The sequence below is a fragment of the Odontesthes bonariensis genome, chromosome 5 (genome assembly GCF_027942865.1).
Source record: "Odontesthes bonariensis isolate fOdoBon6 chromosome 5, fOdoBon6.hap1, whole genome shotgun sequence".
NCBI lineage: Eukaryota > Metazoa > Chordata > Actinopteri > Atheriniformes > Atherinopsidae > Odontesthes > Odontesthes bonariensis.
The window spans coordinates 40,843,231-40,865,550 of NC_134510.1; the positions used below are offsets into that span (position 1 = coordinate 40,843,231).

General features: G+C 49.7%; 1 protein-coding gene across 1 annotated transcript in view; it reads left to right on the forward strand.

The window, feature by feature from the left end:
- Positions 1 to 21,189, forward strand: part of col6a4a (collagen, type VI, alpha 4a) — a 108,701-nt gene extending 87,512 nt beyond the window's left edge. The window contains exons 34-42 of the mRNA XM_075466383.1: positions 3,088 to 3,148; positions 4,611 to 5,101; positions 5,397 to 5,481; positions 14,571 to 15,227; positions 15,859 to 15,946; positions 16,063 to 16,196; positions 17,314 to 17,484; positions 18,718 to 18,765; positions 20,340 to 21,189. Of these exons, the coding sequence (XP_075322498.1) occupies positions 3,088 to 3,148; positions 4,611 to 5,101; positions 5,397 to 5,481; positions 14,571 to 15,227; positions 15,859 to 15,946; positions 16,063 to 16,196; positions 17,314 to 17,484; positions 18,718 to 18,765; positions 20,340 to 20,512 (1,908 nt within the window). The 3' untranslated portion in view covers positions 20,513 to 21,189. The remainder of the gene's footprint in view (positions 1 to 3,087; positions 3,149 to 4,610; positions 5,102 to 5,396; positions 5,482 to 14,570; positions 15,228 to 15,858; positions 15,947 to 16,062; positions 16,197 to 17,313; positions 17,485 to 18,717; positions 18,766 to 20,339) is intronic.
- Positions 21,190 to 22,320: the final 1,131 nt, after the last annotated feature.

Below are 22,320 nucleotides of genomic sequence, written 5' to 3' on the forward strand. Positions count from 1 at the left end.
TGTAGTAACACCTGTAGACCCGCTGCAGACTGTAGTAACACCTGTAGACCTGCTGCTGCAGACTGTAGTAACACCTGTAGACCTGCTGCTGCAGACTGTAGTAACACCTGTAGACCTGCTGCAGACTGTAGTAACACCTGTAGACCTGCTGCAGACTGTAGTAACACCTGTAGACCTGCTGTAGACTGTAGTAACACCTGTAGACCCGCTGCAGACTGTAGTAACACCTGTAGACCTGCTGCTGCAGACTGTAGTAACACCTGTAGACCTGCTGCTGCAGACTGTAGTAACACCTGTAGACCTGCTGCTGCAGACTGTAGTAACACCTGTAGACCTGCTGCAGACTGTAGTAACACCTGTAGACCTACTGCAGACTGTAGTAACACCTGTAGACCTGCTGCAGACTGTAGTAACACCTGTAGACCTGCTGCAGACTGTAGTAACACCTGTAGACCTGCTGCAGACTGTAGTAACACCTGTAGACCTGCTGCTGCAGACTGTAGTAACACCTGTAGACCTGCTGCTGCAGACTGTAGTAACACCTGTAGACCTGCTGCTGCAGACTGTAGTAACACCTGTAGACCTGCTGCTGCAGACTGTAGTAACACCTGTAGACCTGCTGCAGACTGTAGTAACACCTGTAGACCTGCTGCAGACTGTAGTAACACCTGTAGACCTGCTGCAGACTGTAGTAACACCTGTAGACCTGCTGCAGACTGTAGTAACACCTGTAGACCTGCTGCTGCAGACTGTAGTAACACCTGTAGACCTGCTGCAGACTGTAGTAACACCTGTAGACCTGCTGCTGCAGACTGTAGTAACACCTGTAGACCTGCTGCAGACTGTAGTAACACCTGCAGACCTGCTGCAGACTGTAGTAACACCTGTAGACCTGCTGCTGCAGACTGTAGTAACACCTGTAGACCTGCTGCAGACTGTAGTAACACCTGTAGACCTGCTGCAGACTGTAGTAACACCTGTAGACCTGCTGCTGCAGACTGTAGTAACACCTGTAGACCTGCTGCAGACTGTAGTAACACCTGTAGACCTGCTGCAGACTGTAGTAACACCTGTAGACCTGCTGTAGACTGTAGTAACACCTGTAGACCCGCTGCAGACTGTAGTAACACCTGTAGACCTGCTGCTGCAGACTGTAGTAACACCTGTAGACCTGCTGCTGCAGACTGTAGTAACACCTGTAGACCTGCTGCTGCAGACTGTAGTAACACCTGTAGACCTGCTGCAGACTGTAGTAACACCTGTAGACCTACTGCAGACTGTAGTAACACCTGTAGACCTGCTGCTGCAGACTGTAGTAACACCTGTAGACCTGCTGCAGACTGTAGTAACACCTGTAGACCCGCTGCAGACTGTAGTAACACCTGTAGACCTGCTGTAGACTGTAGTAACACCTGCAGACCCGCTGCAGACTGTAGTAACACCTGTAGACCTGCTGCAGACTGTAGTAACACCTGTAGACCTGCTGCAGACTGTAGTAACACCTGTAGACCTGCTGCAGACTGTAGTAACACCTGTAGACCTGCTGTAGACTGTAGTAACACCTGCAGACCCGCTGCAGACTGTAGTAACACCTGTAGACCTGCTGCAGACTGTAGTAACACATGTAGACCTGCTGCAGACTGTAGTAACACCTGTAGACCTGCTGCAGACTGTAGTAACACCTGTAGACCTGCTGCAGACTGTAGTAACACCTGTAGACCTGCTGCAGACTGTAGTAAAACCTGTAGACCTGCTGCAGACTGTAGTAACACCTGTAGACCTGCTGCAGACTGTAGTAACACCTGTAGACCTGCTGCTGCAGACTGTAGTAACACTTGTAGACCTGCTGCAGACTGTAGTAACACCTGTAGACCTGCTGCAGACTGTAGTAACACCTGTAGACCTGCTGCAGACTGTAGTAACACCTGTAGACCTGCTGCAGACTGTAGTAACACCTGTAGACCTGCTGCTGCAGACTGTAGTAACACCTGTAGACCTGCTGCTGCAGACTGTAGTAACACCTGTAGACCTGCTGCTGCAGACTGTAGTAACACCTGTAGACCTGCTGCAGACTGTAGTAACACCTGCAGACCTGCTGCAGACTGTAGTAACACCTGAAGACCTGCTGCAGACTGTAGTAACACCTGTAGACCTGCTGCTGCAGACTGTAGTAACACCTGTAGACCTGCTGCAGACTGTAGTAACACCTGTAGACCTGCTGCAGACTGTAGTAACACCTGTAGACCTGCTGCAGACTGTAGTAACACCTGTAGACCTGCTGCAGACTGTAGTAACACCTGTAGACCTGCTGCAGACTGTAGTAAAACCTGTAGACCTGCTGCAGACTGTAGTAACACCTGTAGACCTGCTGCAGACTGTAGTAACACCTGTAGACCTGCTGCTGCAGACTGTAGTAACACTTGTAGACCTGCTGCAGACTGTAGTAACACCTGTAGACCTGCTGCAGACTGTAGTAACACCTGTAGACCTGCTGCAGACTGTAGTAACACCTGTAGACCTGCTGCAGACTGTAGTAACACCTGTAGACCTGCTGCTGCAGACTGTAGTAACACCTGTAGACCTGCTGCTGCAGACTGTAGTAACACCTGTAGACCTGCTGCTGCAGACTGTAGTAACACCTGTAGACCTGCTGCAGACTGTAGTAACACCTGCAGACCTGCTGCAGACTGTAGTAACACCTGAAGACCTGCTGCAGACTGTAGTAACACCTGTAGACCTGCTGCTGCAGACTGTAGTAACACCTGTAGACCTGCTGCAGACTGTAGTAACACCTGTAGACCTGCTGCAGACTGTAGTAACACCTGTAGACCTGCTGCAGACTGTAGTAACACCTGTAGACCTGCTGCAGACTGTAGTAACACCTGTAGACCTGCTGCAGACTGTAGTAACACCTGTAGACCTGCTGCAGACTGTAGTAACACCTGTAGACCTGCTGCAGACTGTAGTAACACCTGTAGACCTGCTGCTGCAGACTGTAGTAACACCTGTAGACCTGCTGCTGCAGACTGTAGTAACACCTGTAGACCTGCTGCAGACTGTAGTAACACCTGTTCTCTGTTGTGTCAGGATTGTAAGCTGATCACCTACATCAGAGACAACTGCAGTAAGTCTGATTCTCTCTCAGCACGTCGGCGACTGGAAGCTGCAGCTGGAAGCTGAATCTGTTCTTTTTGTTCTTTTGCCCACAGAGTGCTCGTGTGGTACGTATCTCCACTCTGACATCACAAACATGGTAAACTGTTGGGGGAGCAAAGGTCAGCTGGTTAATGCACAGCTGCAGCTTCTCCTCACCACGGTGCAGCATCTGCAGAGACCTGGAGGGGCTGGAACTCCTCCACCCCCAGCCTGAAGGGCACGATGCTCCCTTCCTGACCCTGCTAATTCTCTTCCTGGCTGCTATAAACTGCCTCAGGAAACCATCTGAGGGGGATTTAAAGTATTAAAGGGACAGTTCTCCTCTTCTGACATGAAGCTGTGTAACATCCCATATCAGCAACATCATTTCTGAACATCTTCTTACCCCCTGCTGCGTCCTGTGAGCAGAGTTCCAGCCTCGTTTTGGTGCTGATGAAGGTAGTCCGGCTAGTTGGCTGGGGTTTAAAAAATAAAGCGTTTTGCTTCTCAGAACAATATGCGTTCAAAAGGGTAAAACAGTAATACATTTAATACAAACCGAGGAGGAGGAAAGTTTGAAAACACCGTCTTTAGTTTCCACTGAACAGCTGATGAGATCCACGGCCTGTGTGTGTCGGTCTCCTGAAAATGTGTGAAAACAGCAGAAGTTTTAATGCAGCTCATCAGAGCAGCTGAAGGCTTCTTCCTTGTTGTGTTTATATATGTTTATTACATTTTCAAAAGACAAAAACAAACACACATTCGGCTCACATCCAAATTCAGATTTAAATTTATACAGGCGAGAGGTTCAGGAGTCGTCCCATATACATAAAAAATATAAACCAGTTTTACACTGCCATGCATAATACAAAGAAAGGTGCACAGAAACAAAAACACATCAATTAAATGGTCAGGTGTCATTCTCAGCTATGATACAAGAATGGTAGAGATATTCAAACCAATATATGACAGAAAGGGTTGCCATGTTTTACAGAAAGCATCATCTTTGCTGTAATTTACACGTCAGACAGTCCAAAGCAACATATTCCAGTATCACCCTGTGCCACTGAGCCTTAGATGGGGCTTTATCCATTATCCAGTTCAAAAGAATACACTTTTTTCTCAGAAAGAGAAAAAATAATAAATAAATAAAAAAGAATACACTTTCTGGCACAGAAAGCAAGCGTTTGGTGAAGTTTTCTCTTAAATCTGTTAGTAATGGACAAATCAGATAATCAAAGTAGCAAATATGAGGGGTCATTATTTCTATTAGTGGACAGAATCTTATTCATTTCTTGCTCAATGACCCACCAGAACTGCTGTACTTGTCCACAGACTACCGGTTTCTGTTTTACACTTGAGTTAGGGTTGGACTTATGGCGTTGAGAGGGAGATATGTGGAACCAATGCTTCTTCCTCGTTAACTTTCTTCTTCTTCTCTCTGCTGCTGGATTCTTCTTCTTCTCGCTTCTCAGGCTCCTCGTGCCCGGCATACCCCACCGAGCTGGTGTTCGGTTTGGACATGTCCAACGACGTGACGCAGTCCGCCTTCGAGGCCCAGCGCTCCATCCTCCTCTCCCTGCTCGCCAACATGACCATCTCCGAGAGCAACTGTCCCACGGGCGCCCGCGTCGCCGTGGTGGGCTTCAGCTCCATCACCAAGTACCTGATCCGTTTCCAGGACCACCGCAGCAAGAAGAGTCTGATCCGAGCCGTGGAGAACATCGCCCTGGAGAGGACCTCCAACGGACGGCGGCTGGGGGCCGCCATGCGCTTCGTGGGGCAGCACGTCTTCAAGCGCGTGCGGGCGGGACAGCTGATGAGGAAGGTGGCGGTCTTCTTTTCCAACGGAAACTCCCTCGACCTGGAGGACATGACGTCTGCTGTCATGGAGTACCGAGCCCTCAAAATCGTCCCGCTCGCCATCGCTCTGAGCGACGCGCCGTATGTGAAGGAAGCCATGGAGGTACGTTGGGCTGGTGTCGACCGTGTGCTCGAACCGTAAACAGCTGCTCCTCCACTCAGGGTGAAAAGTTCAAGAGTTAGAACCCAGCTGGGCTGAGGAAGGCGTTCAGTTACTCTGCTCTTTGCAGACGATGTCATTCTGTTGACCTCCGACTGTCGGCCCCACTCCCGACTGTAGCCCCCGCCCCGTCATTCGGCCCCACCCCCTACTGTCGGCTCCGCCCCCGACTGTCAGTTTATATATTCGTGGAAGTGTTGAACCTCAGAGTTTATTGACAGCCGCTCCTTTCTCTCAGGTGGACGACTCGGGTAACTCCTTCTTCACGAGGCAGAAAGACGGCCAGACTAACGTCCCGATCAAGAACTGCACCATCTGTTACGGTAAGCCAAGTTAACTCGTTATTATCGCGTTCACTCGTTAATTATTTAACGCCGATAAATATTTTATCGCACATTAACGCAGGTTTTATTATTGTGAAAGTGTTGAATGCATCACATTCACACAGTTACAGCAAACACCACGAAGCATGGAGGAATAAAATAAAGATAAACTCGCAGGTAACATCACCGCTACAGGTGTGAAGCTCACGGAGCTAACCGGCGCTACTTCCTGTTTTACTTGTTTCAACATAAAAGCATGTATTTCAAAATAAATTGAAATAAAACTCCTGCATTTACAGCCAAGTTGAATTGTCTGCTCAGCGCAGTAGTTCCAGTCTAAAATATCACTTAAAGGCAAAACACACAACTGATAGCAGCAAGCAGTGTTGTGCGTGAACGAGTTCAAAAGAACGCGTTCATTAAACACGCTCATTTTTTCGTGAACGTTGAACTGAACGCAACATATTTTTTAATAATGAACTTGAACGTTAATGAGTTCACATTATGTGTCATGAACGGCAGACATCACTGTAAATGAACGTTGGAATTTGTTTTCCATTGAAAACTGAGTGACATCTGATTTCTCTTTTGAAACGTAACGAGAGAAAGTTCCTCCCTCCTGTATTCTCGCTGGTGCCGCTTAAATCATGTATCACCAGACAGAAATGGTTTTGACATTGTGTGTGCAATGCATTGCGGGCAACGTAGTGTCCGGCTGAGAATAGTTGAATAACATACTGGCTTCCGCACGACTTTACCCGTGATGAATTGCAGCAGAGCGGGGTAGGCATAGCAACGCCGCTCTGAAGGTGTCTGAACAGAGCCTCTAATCTGGGACACTTTACAAAGAGATGGAAGACTGTTTCTGACTGGGAGCAGAAAGGACAGCCGTCCCCCGTGTTCGGATCAAGGTGCACCAGATACCTGTTAGTAGCTATGGCCCCGTGTACAATCCTCCACTGGAGGTTTCCTGTCCGTTTGTTGACAGGAGGTTTGTACAGGGACCGCCAACAGCCCTTCGGGGAGGATCTCACGCCAAAGACCTCAGTCCACCTCGACACCTTCACCCCTGCCAGCGAGCCTAAGTTTAAGACCTTAATGCTGAGGAAGTAGATGTCTTTCTTCCCCAGAGCCTCAAAGTCTGTGGACTCTGTGGTCTTCAGACTCAGCAGGTCGTCCTCCTCCGGCTGCCATTGTCCCACCGCTGGAGACACAGCCAGGGAGGGAAAAACGTACTCACATTCATCATCCCATTGGTCAGATAGAGTCCGGTTCTCAGCAAACGCCCTGAAACCTGCTGGCAGGGAAACACAGACCTCCTCCACCAGCCTGAGCAGCACTCTGGTGGACCTGATGCATAGCAGGTCTGCAAGGTGAGGGATGGATGCCTTCATTAGATGGCCAAGTTTCACCAGTCCAGCCTCTCTCAGCCGGACTCTCAGGCTGGCAGAAGACAGGACCTGAGAGGTGATGGCAATGTTCCCAAAGAGTGGCTCTTCAAAAATCCACATCCCCGGTTTAGTCCCACTCTTCCGTTTCGATGTTAAAATCTGCCAGGCCTGGAGTACCGACCGGTAGAAAGATGTTAATCCAGTTAAATCAAGAGTCTGAGGCTGGACCAGGAACAAATGTTTCTCATAGCCGAGTCGTCCAGCTTTCCTCAGCAGGAGACAGGCTGTGTCCGTCCATGGCAGACCAACAGTATAGAGCAGCCTTTGGGCAGTCTGCAGTCTGAGTGCTGCAACAAAAGACGCGATGTCCACCAGTCCTTGTCCCCCCTCCTGCACCGGCAGATACAGGACAGCAGCTCGAGTCCAGTGCTGCCCAGACCAGAAAAAATCCACAATCTTTATTTGGATTTCCTCAATCAGCCTGTGCCAAAGGGCCGAGGCGACCAAGTTATTAGCAATGAGGACCCGGCCCCTGTAGGAGAGCTGAGGGAGCAACCATTTCCATTTGGTTAGTCTGGCACACACCTTCTCCAGAACACCCTCCCAGTTCTTCCTCTCGTACTCCTCAGTCCCTAGAAAGACGCCTAAAACCCTGAATCCCTGTCTTCCCCAGCCCAGGTCTCCTGGTAGCTTTGGTGTCTGTCTGTCTGTCCACTGCCTGGTTAGTAAAGCTTGTCCCAGTTGACTTTGCCAGAGGAAGCTTTCTGGTACAGTGTGAGGCTTTCTGTCAGGTTTTCTATGTCTGCCTGGTCCCTTATGAACACGTTGATATCATCAGCATAAGCTGATAACACCAGTGGAGGGCGCTGAGGTAAACCAGGTAACAGTATTCCTTTTATTTTGGACCTTAGTCTATAAAGGAGGGGTTCAATAGCTAAAGTGTAGAGCTGTCCAGAGATAGGACAGCCCTGTCTAATCCCCCTCCTCACCTTTACTGGACAGCTCAGTCCTCCACCCACCTTCACCAAACAACAAGCATCTGTATACAACAAACCCAGCAGTGACAAAAACCCTCCACCAAAACCAAAAGCCCTTAAGGTGCTAAAAAGAAAACCATGATCCACCCTGTCAAACGCTTTTTCCTGATCCAGTGAAACCACCCCGATGTCAAAACTATACAATTTACATACATCAAACAAGTCCCTCATTAAAAACAAGTTGTCCATAATGGACCTGTCCGGGACACAGCAGGACTGGTCCCTGTGGATGATCCCGTCCAGCACCTTTTTTAACCTGTTGGCAAGCACCTTAGATAATACAGGTGCTGGTCAACGAATTAGAATAATTTGAAATAGTGCAATCAATAAATTCTTTGAATGCATTTTTCGTGCAGAAAGCAAATCAGGTGTTCACCGCACCTGTCCTACTCGTTAGACTAATCACAGAACTCGTTACCTGTAAAAAATTTGCTCAGCTGATCTTTCCAAAAGGCCCATTTAGGCCATTTCACTGTGACACTGTTGTTTTATTGAATTAGAATAATGGAGAAACCGTTTCATTGAATTAGAATAATTTTTATTATAATTAGAATCATCACTTTCTCAGTATTTTGTGGCTGCCCCCTTGGCTTGTATGACTGCCTGAAGTCTCCGCGGCATCGATTTGACCAGCTTGTCGCAAGTTTCCGCACTCACAGCTTCCCAGGCAGTGGCGATGTTCTGCTTCAGTTGGTCCAGCGTAGTAGGCTTTCTGTCGCGAATTTTCCGCTTGACGATGGCCCAAAGGTTTTCAATGACATTGAGGTCAGGCGAGTTGGCCGGCCATGCCAAAACTTCAAGCTGTTTTTTAGTGAACCAATCTTTGGTCGACTTTGCCGCATGAGCCGGTGCAAGATCCTGTTGAAATATGAAGTCTTCTTCGCCGAACTGTTCCTCAACAGTCGGAATCAGGAACGTTTCCAGAACATCTTGATATACAGTACAACCACGAGTGCGTGAAAAGATCCGTCAAGTTTCCCCAGAGCGTTATGGTCTGGGGATGCATGTCCGCTCGAGGTGTAGGGAAACTCTGCTTCCTCAAGAAGACTGTCAAGTGTTTAAGAAAGTCTGCAGGTAGACCGTCCAAACCTGGAGCCCAACCAGGGACCAACTGTCCCACTGCAGTGGTCAGCTCCTCCAGCGAAAGGTGGGCGTCCAGGGAGACCCTGTCCTCAGGGCTCAGCTGAGCTGCAGGCAGCAGCTCATCCTGGCACCCTCTGTCGACGTCCTCCGCTCTGAAGAGGGTACTGTAAAAGTCCACAGCATGCCTCCTCATCTCACCCTGGTGCGTAGTTGTTATTCCGTTCGGCAGGCGGAGACAGACCATCGTCTGAGACGGATTTTTCCAGGTTGAAAAAGAAAGGTGGGGGCGTCCATGTCCCGGACGGTGGTGAAACGTGCCCTAACTAAAGCCCCTTTAACCCTCTCCTGTAAAAACGTGCTGAGTTCCTGTCTCTTCTGGTGCAGTGTGTGTGTGTCTGTGCTGTGGTGTGTATGCAGTCTGTCCTCCATGTCCCTGATGTCCTGCTCTAAGTGCTGTATGGTCCTTCTGATCTGTGTTGTGGAGTGACTGGTGTACTGCTGACAGAAAACCCTGATATGTGCCTTACCTACCTCCCACCACTGACTCAAAGACTGAAATTCACCCTTCCTCCCCCTCCAAATTTCCCAGAAAGCCTCAAACTTTTTACAAAAATCTTTGTTGTGCAGCAGCTTAACGTTAAAGTGCCAATGTGAGCTGTGTTTGGGTGTTTGTGTGATGTGAAAATCTAACGTGACTAAATGGTGGTCGGTGAAACCTACAGGATAAATGTGACTGTTTAATAATCTATTTCTATACAGCTGTGAAATGTAAACCCTGTCTAACCTGGCTGCACTCACCCCCCATCCCCCACCTTCACCCATGTGTACTGTCTGTCGGTTGGATGTTTGACCCTCCACGCGTCCACCACCCCCACCTCCGCTCCCAGCTGCCTCCAGGCTGCAGCAGACTGCTCGTGGGGCTCCTGTCCGGTCCTGTCCAGGGTGAAATCGGTCGTGTAGTTCCAGTCTCCTCCCATCACTAAGCAGTCATCCTGTCTGCACTGCTTCACAAAGGCAGAGACCTGCTGAAACAAGTCCAGTCTCTCTGAGCCCTGATTTGGGGCATAAATGTTAGGGAGGCAGAAACTGAAACCCTGAATCTGGGCTTTGACAGCCACAGCTCTGCCTGCCATGATCTCAGAGGTGGAGGTGACGTTAAAATCCAAAATGGCCACACCTGCAGACAGGTTAGTGCCATGAGATAAAGTTTGATGACCTCTCCACCACAGACCCCAGTCCACCTCATTGTTCGTGTCACTGTGGGTCTCCTAAAGAAAATGATGTCTAGTTTTTTGTCTGAGACCATCTGAGACACTAGTTCTCTTTTATGTTGGTCTCTCCCTCCGTTTATGTTTAGAGATCCTATTTTTAGTTTATCCATTGGAAGCAGAGAGATAGAGACAGGAAAGGACGGAAGGAGCAGTAGAAGGTGCACCACATTCATCATCATCATCATCATTTTACATATGCGCTCTTAACCGTTTGGACCCTTTTCCTTTCTTTGTTTTTATTGTTTTTCTTAAAGCAGTCACATGTTTCTTTAGTCTGAAACGTTTCTTCTTATCCAAGATGTCGAGTCCGACCATCTTCTGTAGTGTAGTGACAGATTTTATGAATTTGTCTGGATCCGGAAAAAAATCAGTGACTTTTATAGAGTCATCTAAAAAACTGTTGATATCTTCCAGTGTGTACATGTCCCCACCCAGAGACTGTGAGTCTGCTACAGACACACAGTCCGAGCCTGAATCATCCTCCATCCCATCCTCCTCCTCACCCACAGTCACACCTGCCTCCCCCCTCCTCACCTCCACACCGGCGGCCTGACTTTGGTCAGACTCTGCTGCCTGTCCTCCACCGCTGTGTCTACCACCGCCCTCCTCTACTCCTGTCTGCACCTCCTCTGCTCCTGTCTGCACCTCCTCTGCTCCTGTCTGCACCTCCTCTGCTCCTGTCTGCACCTCCTCTGCTCCTGTCTGCACCTCCTCTGCTCCTGTCTGCACCTCCTCTGCTCCTGTCTGCACCTCCTCTACTCCTGTCTGCACCTCCTCTGCTCCTATCTGCACCTCCTCTGCTCCTGTCTGCACCTCCTCTACTCCTGTCTGCACCTCCTTTACTCCTGTCTGCACCTCCTCTGCTCCTGTCTGCACCTCCTCTACTCCTGTCTGCACCTCCTCTGCTCCTGTCTGCACCTCCTCTGCTCCTGTCTGCACCTCCTCTACTCCTGTCTGCACCTCCTCTTCTCCTGTCTGCACCTCCTCTGCTCCTGTCTGCACCTCCTCTACTCCTGTCTGCACCTCCTCTGCTCCTGTCTGCACCTCCTCTGCTCCTGTCTGCACCTCCTCTTCTCCTGTCTGCACCTCCTCTGCTCCTGTCTGCACCTCCTTTACTCCTGTCTGCACCTCCTCTGCTCCTGTCTACACCTCCTCTACTCCTGTCTGCACCTCCTCTGCTCCTATCTGCACCTCCTCTGCTCCTATCTGCACCTCCTCTGCTCCTATCTGCACCTCCTCTGCTCCTGTCTGCACCTCCTCTACTCCTGTCTGCACCTCCTTTACTCCTGTCTGCACCTCCTCTGCTCCTGTCTGCACCTCCTCTGCTCCTGTCTGCACCTCCTCTACTCCTGTCTGCACCTCCTCTTCTCCTGTCTGCACCTCCTCTGCTCCTGTCTGCACCTCCTCTACTCCTGTCTGCACCTCCTCTGCTCCTGTCTGCACCTCCTCTGCTCCTGTCTGCACCTCCTCTTCTCCTGTCTGCACCTCCTCTGCTCCTGTCTGCACCTCCTTTACTCCTGTCTGCACCTCCTCTGCTCCTGTCTGCACCTCCTCTACTCCTGTCTGCACCTCCTCTGCTCCTATCTGCACCTCCTCTGCTCCTATCTGCACCTCCTCTGCTCCTGTCTGCACCTCCTCTTCTCCTGTCTGCACCTCCTCTACTCCTATCTGCACCTCCTCTGCTCCTGTCTGCACCTCCTCTACTCCTGTCTGCACCTTCTCTGCTCCTATCTGCACCTCCTCTGCTCCTGTCTGCACCTCCTCTGCTCCTGTCTGCACCTCCTCTGCTCCTGTCTGCACCTCCTCTACTCCTGTCTGCCCTCCTCTACTCCTGTCTGCACCTTCTCTGCTCCTATCTGCACCTCCTCTGCTCCTGTCTGCACCTCCTCTGCTCCTGTCTGCACCTCCTCTACTCCTGTCTGCCCTCCTCTACTCCTGTCTGCACCTCCTCTACTCCTGTCTGCCCTCCTCTACTCCTATCTGCACCTCCTTTACTCCTGTCTGCCCTCCTCTGCTCCTGCCCTCCTCTGCTCCTGTCTGCACCTCCTCTGCTCCTGTCTGCACCTCCTCTGCTCCTGTCTGCACCTCCTCTGCTCCTGCCCTCCTCTGCTCCTGTCTGCACCTCCTCTGCTCCTGTCTGCACCTCCTCTGCTCCTGCCCTCCTCTGCTCCTGTCTGCACCTCCTCTGCTCCTGTCTGCACCTCCTCTGCTCCTGTCTGCACCTCCTCTACTCCTGTCTGCACCTCCTCTACTCCTGTCTGCACCTCCTCTGCTCCTATCTGCACCTCCTCTGCTCCTGTCTGCACCTCTTCTACTCCTGTCTGCACCTCCTCTACTCCTGTCTGCACCTCCTCTGCTCCTGTCTGCACCTCTTCTACTCCTGTCTGCACCTCCTCTACTCCTGTCTGCACCTCCTCTGCTCCTGTCTGCACCTCCTCTGCTCCTGTCTGCACCTCCTCTGCTCCTGCCCTCCTCTGCTCCTGTCTGCACCTCCTCTGCTCCTGTCTGCACCTCCTCTGCTCCTGTCTGCACCTCTTCTACTCCTGTCTGCACCTCCTCTACTCCTGTCTGCACCTCCTCTACTCCTGTCTGCACCTCCTCTGCTCCTGTCTGCACCTCCTCTGCTCCTGTCTGCACCTCCTCTGCTCCTGTCTGCACCTCCTCTACTCCTGTCTGCACCTCCTCTACTCCTATCTGCACCTCCTCTGCTCCTGTCTGCACCTCCTCTGCTTCTCCTGGTGTTCTCTCTGAAACAGCCGAGCTGTCCTCAGCTGCTGTCTCAGCTGGCTGCTCCTCAGTCCGTCTCCTGGAGGTCTCTCCTCCATCAGACTCTATCGGAGGAGCGGGGCCGCTCCGCCGTTCAGCAGCAGCCGCCGCCGCCTCACCTCCGGACACCTCGGCGGTGTGGGAGCGTTTTTCAGCGGGCCTGTGAGGACAGGCTACCCGCTTGTGCCCCACATCCCCGCCCTCGAAACGGACAGGTGAGGAACATAAACACCTGTCGGCGGAAAGACTGGACATGTCTCAGTTTGACACTTTTACAGCCCAAACCCACCGTCCTGAAGCCGCTCGCCATCTTACCGAAACGCTGCAGCTCTCGCTCCAGCGCCTCATTGGGGATAAACGGGGGAACACCGGAGACGGTGACCCGGGTGGAGGGTACGGTCAGCGGGGACGCCTGCAGGTACAACCCGTTCACCGTCACACCGCTCGCTACCAATCGTCCACCAATCGCTCCTCTTTTACAAAAACCACCACTCCTTTGTTCATTCTGGAGGCGTAGGACAGGTTGGCGTGTCCCACCTGGTCTCCCACAGCCAGGAGAACCTCCTCCACCGGTACCGCCGGGTCGGGCTGAACCCGCACCCCGTGCCGGATCGAAAGGGAAGGCGTCTCCGCGGACGCCATCCCCGCCGTGAAACACGGCTAAACCTCCACCAAAAACCCCTAAAACTACCCGGACAACAACCACTAACCCCTTACATCACAATTACATCGTGAAAAACAGTCAGAAAACTCACAAACTCTCAGCGAACTCACCACGCGCTCCACAGACTCACTCCTAGCATGCACAGAGAGAGAGAGAGAGAGAGAGAGAGAGAGAGAGAGAGAGAGAGAAAATTAATTTCATTGCACTAAGTATAGAACTGGTCTACCTTGTCTGTACTGCTGCAAGTTTCATCACCTGGTAAGAAACCCACAATTGCCGTGTCATGAGCAAATGTCTACAATGAGCAGTTTCAAAGAACATATAGTGATTTCTAGCTCCTAGTGTGAAAAAAAGTATTTCTTTGAATATCTCACGAAAAAGTAAAATGAACTGAACTTGAACTAGTTCAGAAAAGCTGTGAACTGGCACAACACTGGCAGCAAGTCATTCAAGGAAACAGACAGTGGAGCGAGGCTTCTACATAAAAACTACAGAAAGATGCTGATGTTAAAAGTGTGTTTGCACAACAAATGTTATGGCACTTTCATTCATATGGCAGCACATTTAAAATAAAGCTAAATGCTAAAAGCTATACGCTACTTTTGAATTCCGCGTACAAATGAGATTAATTGTGATTAATCAAAGAAATCATGTGATTAATTAGATTAAACATTTTGTTGCCTGGCCCTGGTTAAAAGAGTTTGCAGCTGAGCGCCTCACTGATGCGTTTTAAGATGAGGAATGGAAACCAAGTCAGACAGTACAGATCCGAAGCATCTGACTGAGTTACCAGTTCATCACAACATGCTGGTCCTGCAGGTCCTGGTCTCATAAAAGCAGGATCTGATCCAAAGCCCCCCCTCCTCTGTGTCCTCAGACCCCTGCAGACACTCGAAAGAGTGCGGCCTTCCTCCTTCTGTGCCGCTGCCCCCTCAGCAGGTGGACGTGGACCTGCTGGTGGTCCTGGACGGCTCCAGGGAGATGAAGGCCGACGAGTACAGCGGCGCTCGACAGCTGCTGGCTTCTGTGGTGGAGGGGCTGGCCGTGAGCCCTCAGCCCCGCCGGGTCAGAAACAGCGCCCGAGTGGCCGTGGTCCAGCAGGGCTCCGGCCGGACGCCCCGGCTGGAGTTCGACCTGCAGACCTACCAGAACCAGGCAGGGATGACGGAGCACCTGCTGCAGAAGATGCAGCAGCCGGGCGGCGCCCCGGCGCTGGGGCTGACGCTGGACTACGCACTGAGGGAGGTGCTGCCGAAGGCCGCCCCGGGCCGCAGGCTCAGGGCCCTGCTGGCCGTGGTGGCCACCCGGACGGCCCCCGGGGACCAGGCCCTGCTGCGCTACGTCTCCCAGAAGGCCCAGTGTGATGGGGTGGCGCTGTTCGTGGTGACGGTGGGCGCCGGCTACAACCGGATGCAGGTGGAGCAGCTAGCCAGCCTGCCGCTGCAGCAGCACCTGATCCACCTGGACCGGCTGAAGGCGGAGCAGCAGGGCTACGCCCGCCGCTTCTTCAGGGTCTTCCTGTCCGCGCTAGCCAGTAAGAACGCACTCAGCTGGAGCGTAGAGAACAGCTGGAACACATCCAAACATCTGCATGGAACATGGTTAACCTTGTAGCACCCACAGTTGCAGATATGCAACAAGCTTTTTATTTATTTACATTATATTTTTATTTATATTTTCATTTACATTACATTATTTGATTTTTTTAAATTTACATACATTATTTATATTCATGTGTAATTATTTTTTTACATTACATTTTATGTGCCGACAGTTGTCACAGCATCATTTTCTTGGCTCAGTGAATCACACTCTGCTTTGCGGTGGTCTGTTCTAGTTGGTTCTGCTCTTGTTTGGTGTGCTCTGCTTTGTCCACCTTTCACAGCGCTAATGGGAGCTCAGCTCTCCAAATTGTATTATTTCAAAATTAATCAGGAAAGCCCACAGTTGCAAATATGCAACATTGCCTAAAATTATCAAAAATAGCCCAATTCCAAAAATTCCAAAAATATTGGTTTATTCCCACCCAAAAAGATGCAAGAAGAGCCTAAATGATTTTTTTCAATGATTATTCATATGCTTGGGTGCTACAAGGTTAATGACGGACAGAACACTGCTGCATCATGGGTAATTTCTCCCCTCATGAATGTGTTTTGTTGTTTCAGAGGGAATGAACTCTTATCCTCCTTCTTCTTTAAAACCGACCTGCGATCAGCTGAGCAGACAGACTGCAGGAGGAGCCTCCGTCACAGGGTGCCTGCCCCTCACTAACACTGAGCTAACACGCTAACTGTTTTCAAGCTGCTAAGAGAGGGCAGAACCCACTTCCCCTGATGATGAACCCCCTCACTGGGCTGCTGTGTGTGCAGGCAGGGCTTCGTGGAGCTGGAGGAGCCGGAGGAGAGGTTCCAGGAGCAGGCGGGAGGACAGACCAGCCAGGTGGACATCATCCAGACTCTGACCAGAGGAGACAGCCAGAGGGGCTCAGGAGACACAGTCAAAGGTAGCTGCACACAAAGAGACGTCCAAAAAGTGGTGGAGAACATCTGCTGCCGAGCTGATAACTCGTCACGATAAGCCCAGATCCAGATGTTCGGCAGCTTTACACAGATGTTCTGCAGCTTTACGCAGATGTTCTTCAGCTTTACGCAGATGTTCTGCAGCTTTACGCAGATGTTCTGCAGCTTTACGCAGATGTTCTGCAGCTTTACGCAGATGTTCTGCAGCTTTACGCAGATGTTCTTCAGCTTTACGCAGATGTTCTACAGCTTTACGCAGATGTTCTGCAGCTTTACGCAGATGTTCTGCAGCTTTACGCAGATGTTCTACAGCTTTACGCAGATGTTCTACAGCTTTACACAGATGTTCTACAGCTTTACGCAGATGTTCTACAGCTTTACGCAGATGTTCTACAGCTTTACACAGATGTTCTGCAGCTTTACGCAGATGTTCTACAGCTTTACACAGATGTTCTGCAGCTTTACGCAGATGTTCTACAGCTTTACGCAGATGTTCTGCAGCTTTACGCAGATGTTCTACAGCTTTACGCAGATGTTCGGCAGCTTTACGCAGATGTTCTGCAGCTTTACGCAAATGTTCTGCAGCTTTACGCAGATGTTCTGCAGCTTTACGCAGATGTTCGGCAGCTTTACGCAGATGTTCGGCAGCTTTACGCAGATGTTCTGCAGCTTTACGCAGATGTTCGGCAGCTTTACGCAGATGTTCTGCAGCTTTACGCAGATGTTCGGCAGCTTTACGCAGATGTTCGACAACTTTACGCAGATGTTCAGCAGCAGCTTTACGCAGATGTTCAGCAGCAGCTTTACGCAGATGTTCTTCAGCTTTACGCAGATGTTCTGCAGCTTTACACAGATGTTCAGCAGCTTTACACGGATGTTCAGCAGCTTTACACAGATGTTGGACAACTTTACGCAGATGTTCAGCAGCAGCTGCGCAGTAGTCGTTCACATTTGCATCTCTTAGTGTCATTAACAGCCAGCTCCTCCTCAGACTGCATGAGTTCCCTCCTGGCAGCAGCTCCACAGCACCACCTGCTGGTGGAGGTGCTGCCGGGAGGAGTGTGTGTTAGTTTGTAGTAAATGTGTGTGTTCTGCTTTCAGCCCTGTGTCTGCTGGATTCTGATACTGGTACCGTGTGTGCCGACTATATCCAAGTCTGGTTCTTTGACAAAAACGTCGGTGCATGCGCTCCCTTCTGGTACGGCGGCTGCGGCGGAAACGCCAACCGCTTTAACACGGAGCTTGATTGTTTCCAGACATGTGACGTCAATAGTAAGTCCAGAAGCCAAGCTGTCGCCGTCCCTGTGGACTCTGACTCTGAGCTCTGACTCTGAGCTCTGACTCTGAGCTCTGACTCTGATTCTGACTCTGAGCTCTGACTCTGAGCTCTGACTCTGAGCTCTGACTCTGATTCTGACTCTGAGCTCTACCTCTGACTCTGACTCTGACTCTGACCTCTACCTCTGACTCTGAGCTCTGACCTCTGACCTCTGACCTCTACCTCTGACTCTGACCTCTGACCTCTGACCTCTGACCTCTGACTCTGACCTCTACCTCTGACTCTGAGCTCTGACTCTGACTCTGACTCTGAGCTCTGAGCTCTGAGCTCTGACTGAGCTCTGACCTCTGACCTCTGACCTCTACCTCTGACTCTGAGCTCTGACCTCTGACCTCTACCTCTGACTCTGACCTCTGACCTCTGACCTCTGACTCTGACCTCTGACTCTGACCTCTACCTCTGACTCTGAGCTCTGACTCTGACTCTGACTCTGAGCTCTGACCTCTGAGCTCTGACTGAGTTCTGACCTCTGACTCTGACCTCTGACTCTGAGCTCTGAGCTCTGAGCTCTGACTGAGTTCTGACCTCTGACCTCTGACCTCTGACTCTGACTCTGACTCTGACCTCTGACTCTGGCTCTGACTCTGACCTCTGAGCTCTGACTCTGACCTCTGAGCTCTGACTCTGAGCTCTGACTCTGACTCTGACCTCTGAGCTCTGACTCTGAGCTCTGACTCTGACCTCTGACGTCGTCTTTCACCTGAATTCTCTTTGCTTGAGCCTGACTCCTTTTCTCCGGCCGCCTCCCTCCGTTCTTCACTGGAGGGTAACTGTGTTGATCTGAGTTTACACAGATTTCTCCTCCCAGAGCAACATGTCACCGGTCTGCTCCCCTGAATGGTTTCCTGGTGGCTCTGAGCTCAGCTGCAGTCACACTCTGAGCCGGTTCTTATCGCTGTCTAACCCTCTGGATCTGCTGCCGTTGACTAACCTGAGATCAGAGTCCCTGCTGCTCTGATGAGCTCCCTGCTTCCTTCACACCTCACAGGGAATCTTTTCCCCACACTTGGACAGACTGTGATCCATCTGCTCTGTTTGGGGGCCTGAACGCTCAGAGTTTTAGCTCCAGCTTGGTTTTTTCCCCCCTGAACTTCAGATTTAATCTGGTTGTTTCACGATGAATCTGTGTCTGCTGCCTGAACACTTCTCACTGTCACCCTTCACAGAGTCGAACATGGTGCAGCAGACGGAGGCGGAAAGCTTTCCCTCTAAAGGTAAAGACCGTTTCAGAGCCGGATTCAGTCCGTTGGCTATGACGAACCCGTTAAAGATGACGGTCCCATCAGTTCTGTAAGAAAGCAGAGAGAAGGACGACGGCTGAGCTTTCAGCTGACCGCCTTCTGGTTATGTTGCGTTGGTTTGCGAGGCCGAAGGACACGAATGCGGACTTCAAAAACAAAACAAGGCTTGATTTATTTTCACAAAAACAGAACAAGGTTAACACAAGAGCCGGATGACAAGAACTATGAAAACAAAACATGATCATAGGCTGTGTTCGAAACCGCATACTGCATACTACATACTACATACTGCATACTTCCATACTGCGTACTGCGTACTGCATACTTCCATACTGCATACTGCATACTACATACTACATACTTCCATTCTGCGTACTGCATACTACATACTACTTACTGCATACTTCCATACTGCGTACTGCATACTACATACTTCCATACTGCATACTGCATACTACATACTGCATACTACATACTGCATACTGCATTCTACATACTACATACTACATACTTCCATACTGCATACTACATACTGCATACTACATACTTCCATACTGAATACTGCATACTACATACTGCATTCTACATACTACATACTACATACTACATACTTCCATACTGCATACTGCATTCTACATACTTCCTTACTGAATACTGCATACTACATACTTCCTTAATCGCATACTACATACTGCATTCTACATACTACAAACTTCTATACTTCCTTACTGCATACTACATACTACATAGTGCATACTACATACTACATACTTGCATACTACATACTTCCATACTGCATAGTTGTTGAAAACCTGACAAAATACCGGCTATTTACAATTTTGTACCCACAAATTAAGCGCTACTGAAGCTAGCCGCAGTGAGCAACGCACTTCCGGTTATTTTCATAAAATAAAATACCCGTTGCCTTTTATCATAGGGAAAGCCATTACCATACAATTGGTGCTTTTGTTTTAAAAACAGGAAGTGAACCTACCCTCGTTGTAGCTAGCTTGAAACTGCCATTTTTGACAGGAAATGACGATCGGCGACGTCACGTTACGTTGCATCTTGGGTAGTTTGAGTATGAGTAGTAACCTCATGATGCATACCCAACATTTCAGAGAATCTAGTATGCATCCGGGAACTTCTGCTTACTCAAACTCGCTTACTAACTCAGAAAGTTAGTAGGAGAAGTATGTGGTTTGAAACACAGCCATGGAAAAATAAAAGACTTAACTTGGCATGGCATGAAGGGTGAATGTGCAAGGCGCAGGGATATCACCATGACTGAGAGAAAACAGGGAACCTAAGTACTGTGGGGACTGATGAGTGAAACTAATGACACGAACATGGTGACTGAGGAAAGAGAAACTGGGGAAAACAATTGCAAAACTAAAACTAAACATGAGTTACAAAACTAAAACTAAACACCAAAGCATGAGAAACTTAAACATGATAAAACTAAGAACTAAAAACATGATAAAACTAAGAACTGAAAACATGGCGCCATTGGCCTCTCTTAACTTCTGTCTCCTCTCCACGTCCAGACGCCTGCTTCCTCCGTCAGGACCAGGGCGACTGCCAGAAATACACCATGATGTGGTTCTTCGACACCAAACAGAGCGAATGCGCTCGCTTCTGGTACGGCGGCTGCGGTGGTAACCAGAACCGCTTCAGGACGCAGGAGGAGTGCGAGAAGCTGTGTCTGTCCGGCAGCTGATGAGGAGAACCGGAGGTTCCGGAGGATTCTTTTCACTTTTCTCACCACACGCTTCATGCTTCCTCCGGTCCATACGAACAGCCGGCGAGTCGGCCCGCTTCAGTTTGTTTTCAGACTCTGTCGAGGTATCAGGTGTGTTTTATATGGAAGCCCATTTCCGCCATGTAAGAAAAACAGGAAGTCATAATTTCGAGATTCAAAGTCATAATTTCGAGATTGAAAGTCATAATTATGAGATTCAAAGTCATAATTTCAACTTTCAAAGTCATAATTATGAGATTCAGTCATAATTTCAAGATTCAAAGTCATAATTTCGACTTTAAAATTCATAATTATGAGATTGAAAATCATAATTTCGAGATTCAAAGTCATAATTATGAGATTCAAAGTCATAATTTATTTTTTCTATCATGGCAGAAATGGGCTTCCATAGTTTTAAACCTCCAGCTGGGATGCATCTGCTGGCTGGAGCTCTTCTGGTTCCAGCCCGAAAACTCTCCCTCAGCGGCACTCATCACTCACTGTTCCACGTTCGTTCATGTTTTTTTTCTGTCCTCAGCTCAGGTGCCATTTTTAGGAGGCAGGTGGAGGATGATGTCACACATATTTGTGGAGAGTTGAATGTTTAAAGGAATTCACGGCAGAAGTATTTGACAATAAAGTTTTTCTGTAAAACAGTTCTGAGTCCAGAAATGTTACTTTTCACTCAGAGGAACCGAGCATGTTGAAGGTTAAAGGTCACTCCAAGGTCAGAAACCCAAGAGCTACATCTCAGACTCTGCAGGCCTCAGTTAGCATGTTAAAGGTTAAAGGTCACCCCGAGGTCAGAAACCCAAGAGCTACATCTCAGACTCTGCGGGCCTCAGTTAGCATGTTAAAGGTTAAAGGTCACCCCGAGGTCAGAAACCCAAGAGCTACATCTCAGACTCTGCGGGCCTCAGTTAGCATGTTAAAGGTTAAAGGTCACCCCGAGGTCAGAAACCCAAGAGCTACATCTCAGACTCTGCGGGCCTCAGTTAGCATGTTAAAGGTTAAAGGTCACCCCGAGGTCAGAAACCCAAGAGCTACATCTCAGACTCTGCGGGCCTCAGTTAGCATGTTAAAGGTTAAAGGTCACCCCGAGGTCAGAAACCCAAGAGCTACATCTCAGACTCTGCGGGCCTCAGTCAGCATGTTAAAGGTTAAAGGTCACCCCAAGGTCAGAAACCCAAAGAGCTACATCTCAGACTCTGCAGGCCTCAGTCAGCATGTTAAAGGTTAAAGGTCACCCCAAGGTCAGAAACCCAAGAGCTACATCTCAGACTCTGCAGGCCTCATCTAGCATGTTAAAGGTTAAAGGTCACCCCAAGGTCAGAAACCCAAGAGCTACATCTCAGACTCTGCAGGCCTCAGCTAGCATGTTAAAGGTTAAAGGTCACCCCGAGGTCAGAAACCCAAGAGCTACATCTCAGACTCTGTGGCCTCAGTTAGCATGTTAAAGGTTAAAGGTCACCCCAAGGTCAGAAACCCAAGAGCTACATCTTAGACTCTGCAGACCTCAATTAGCATGTTAAAGGTTAAAGGTCACCCCAAGAGCTACATCTCAGACTCTGCGGGCCTCAGTTAGCATTTTAAAGGTTAAAGGTCACCCCAAGGTCAGAAACCCAAGAGCTACATCTTAGACTCTGCAGGCCTCAATTAGCATGTTAAAGGTTAAAGGTCACCCCAAGAGCTACATCTCAGACTCTGCGGGCCTCAGTTAGCATGTTAAAGGTTAAAGGTCACCCCAAGGTCAGAAACCCAAAGAGCTACATCTCAGACTCTGCAGG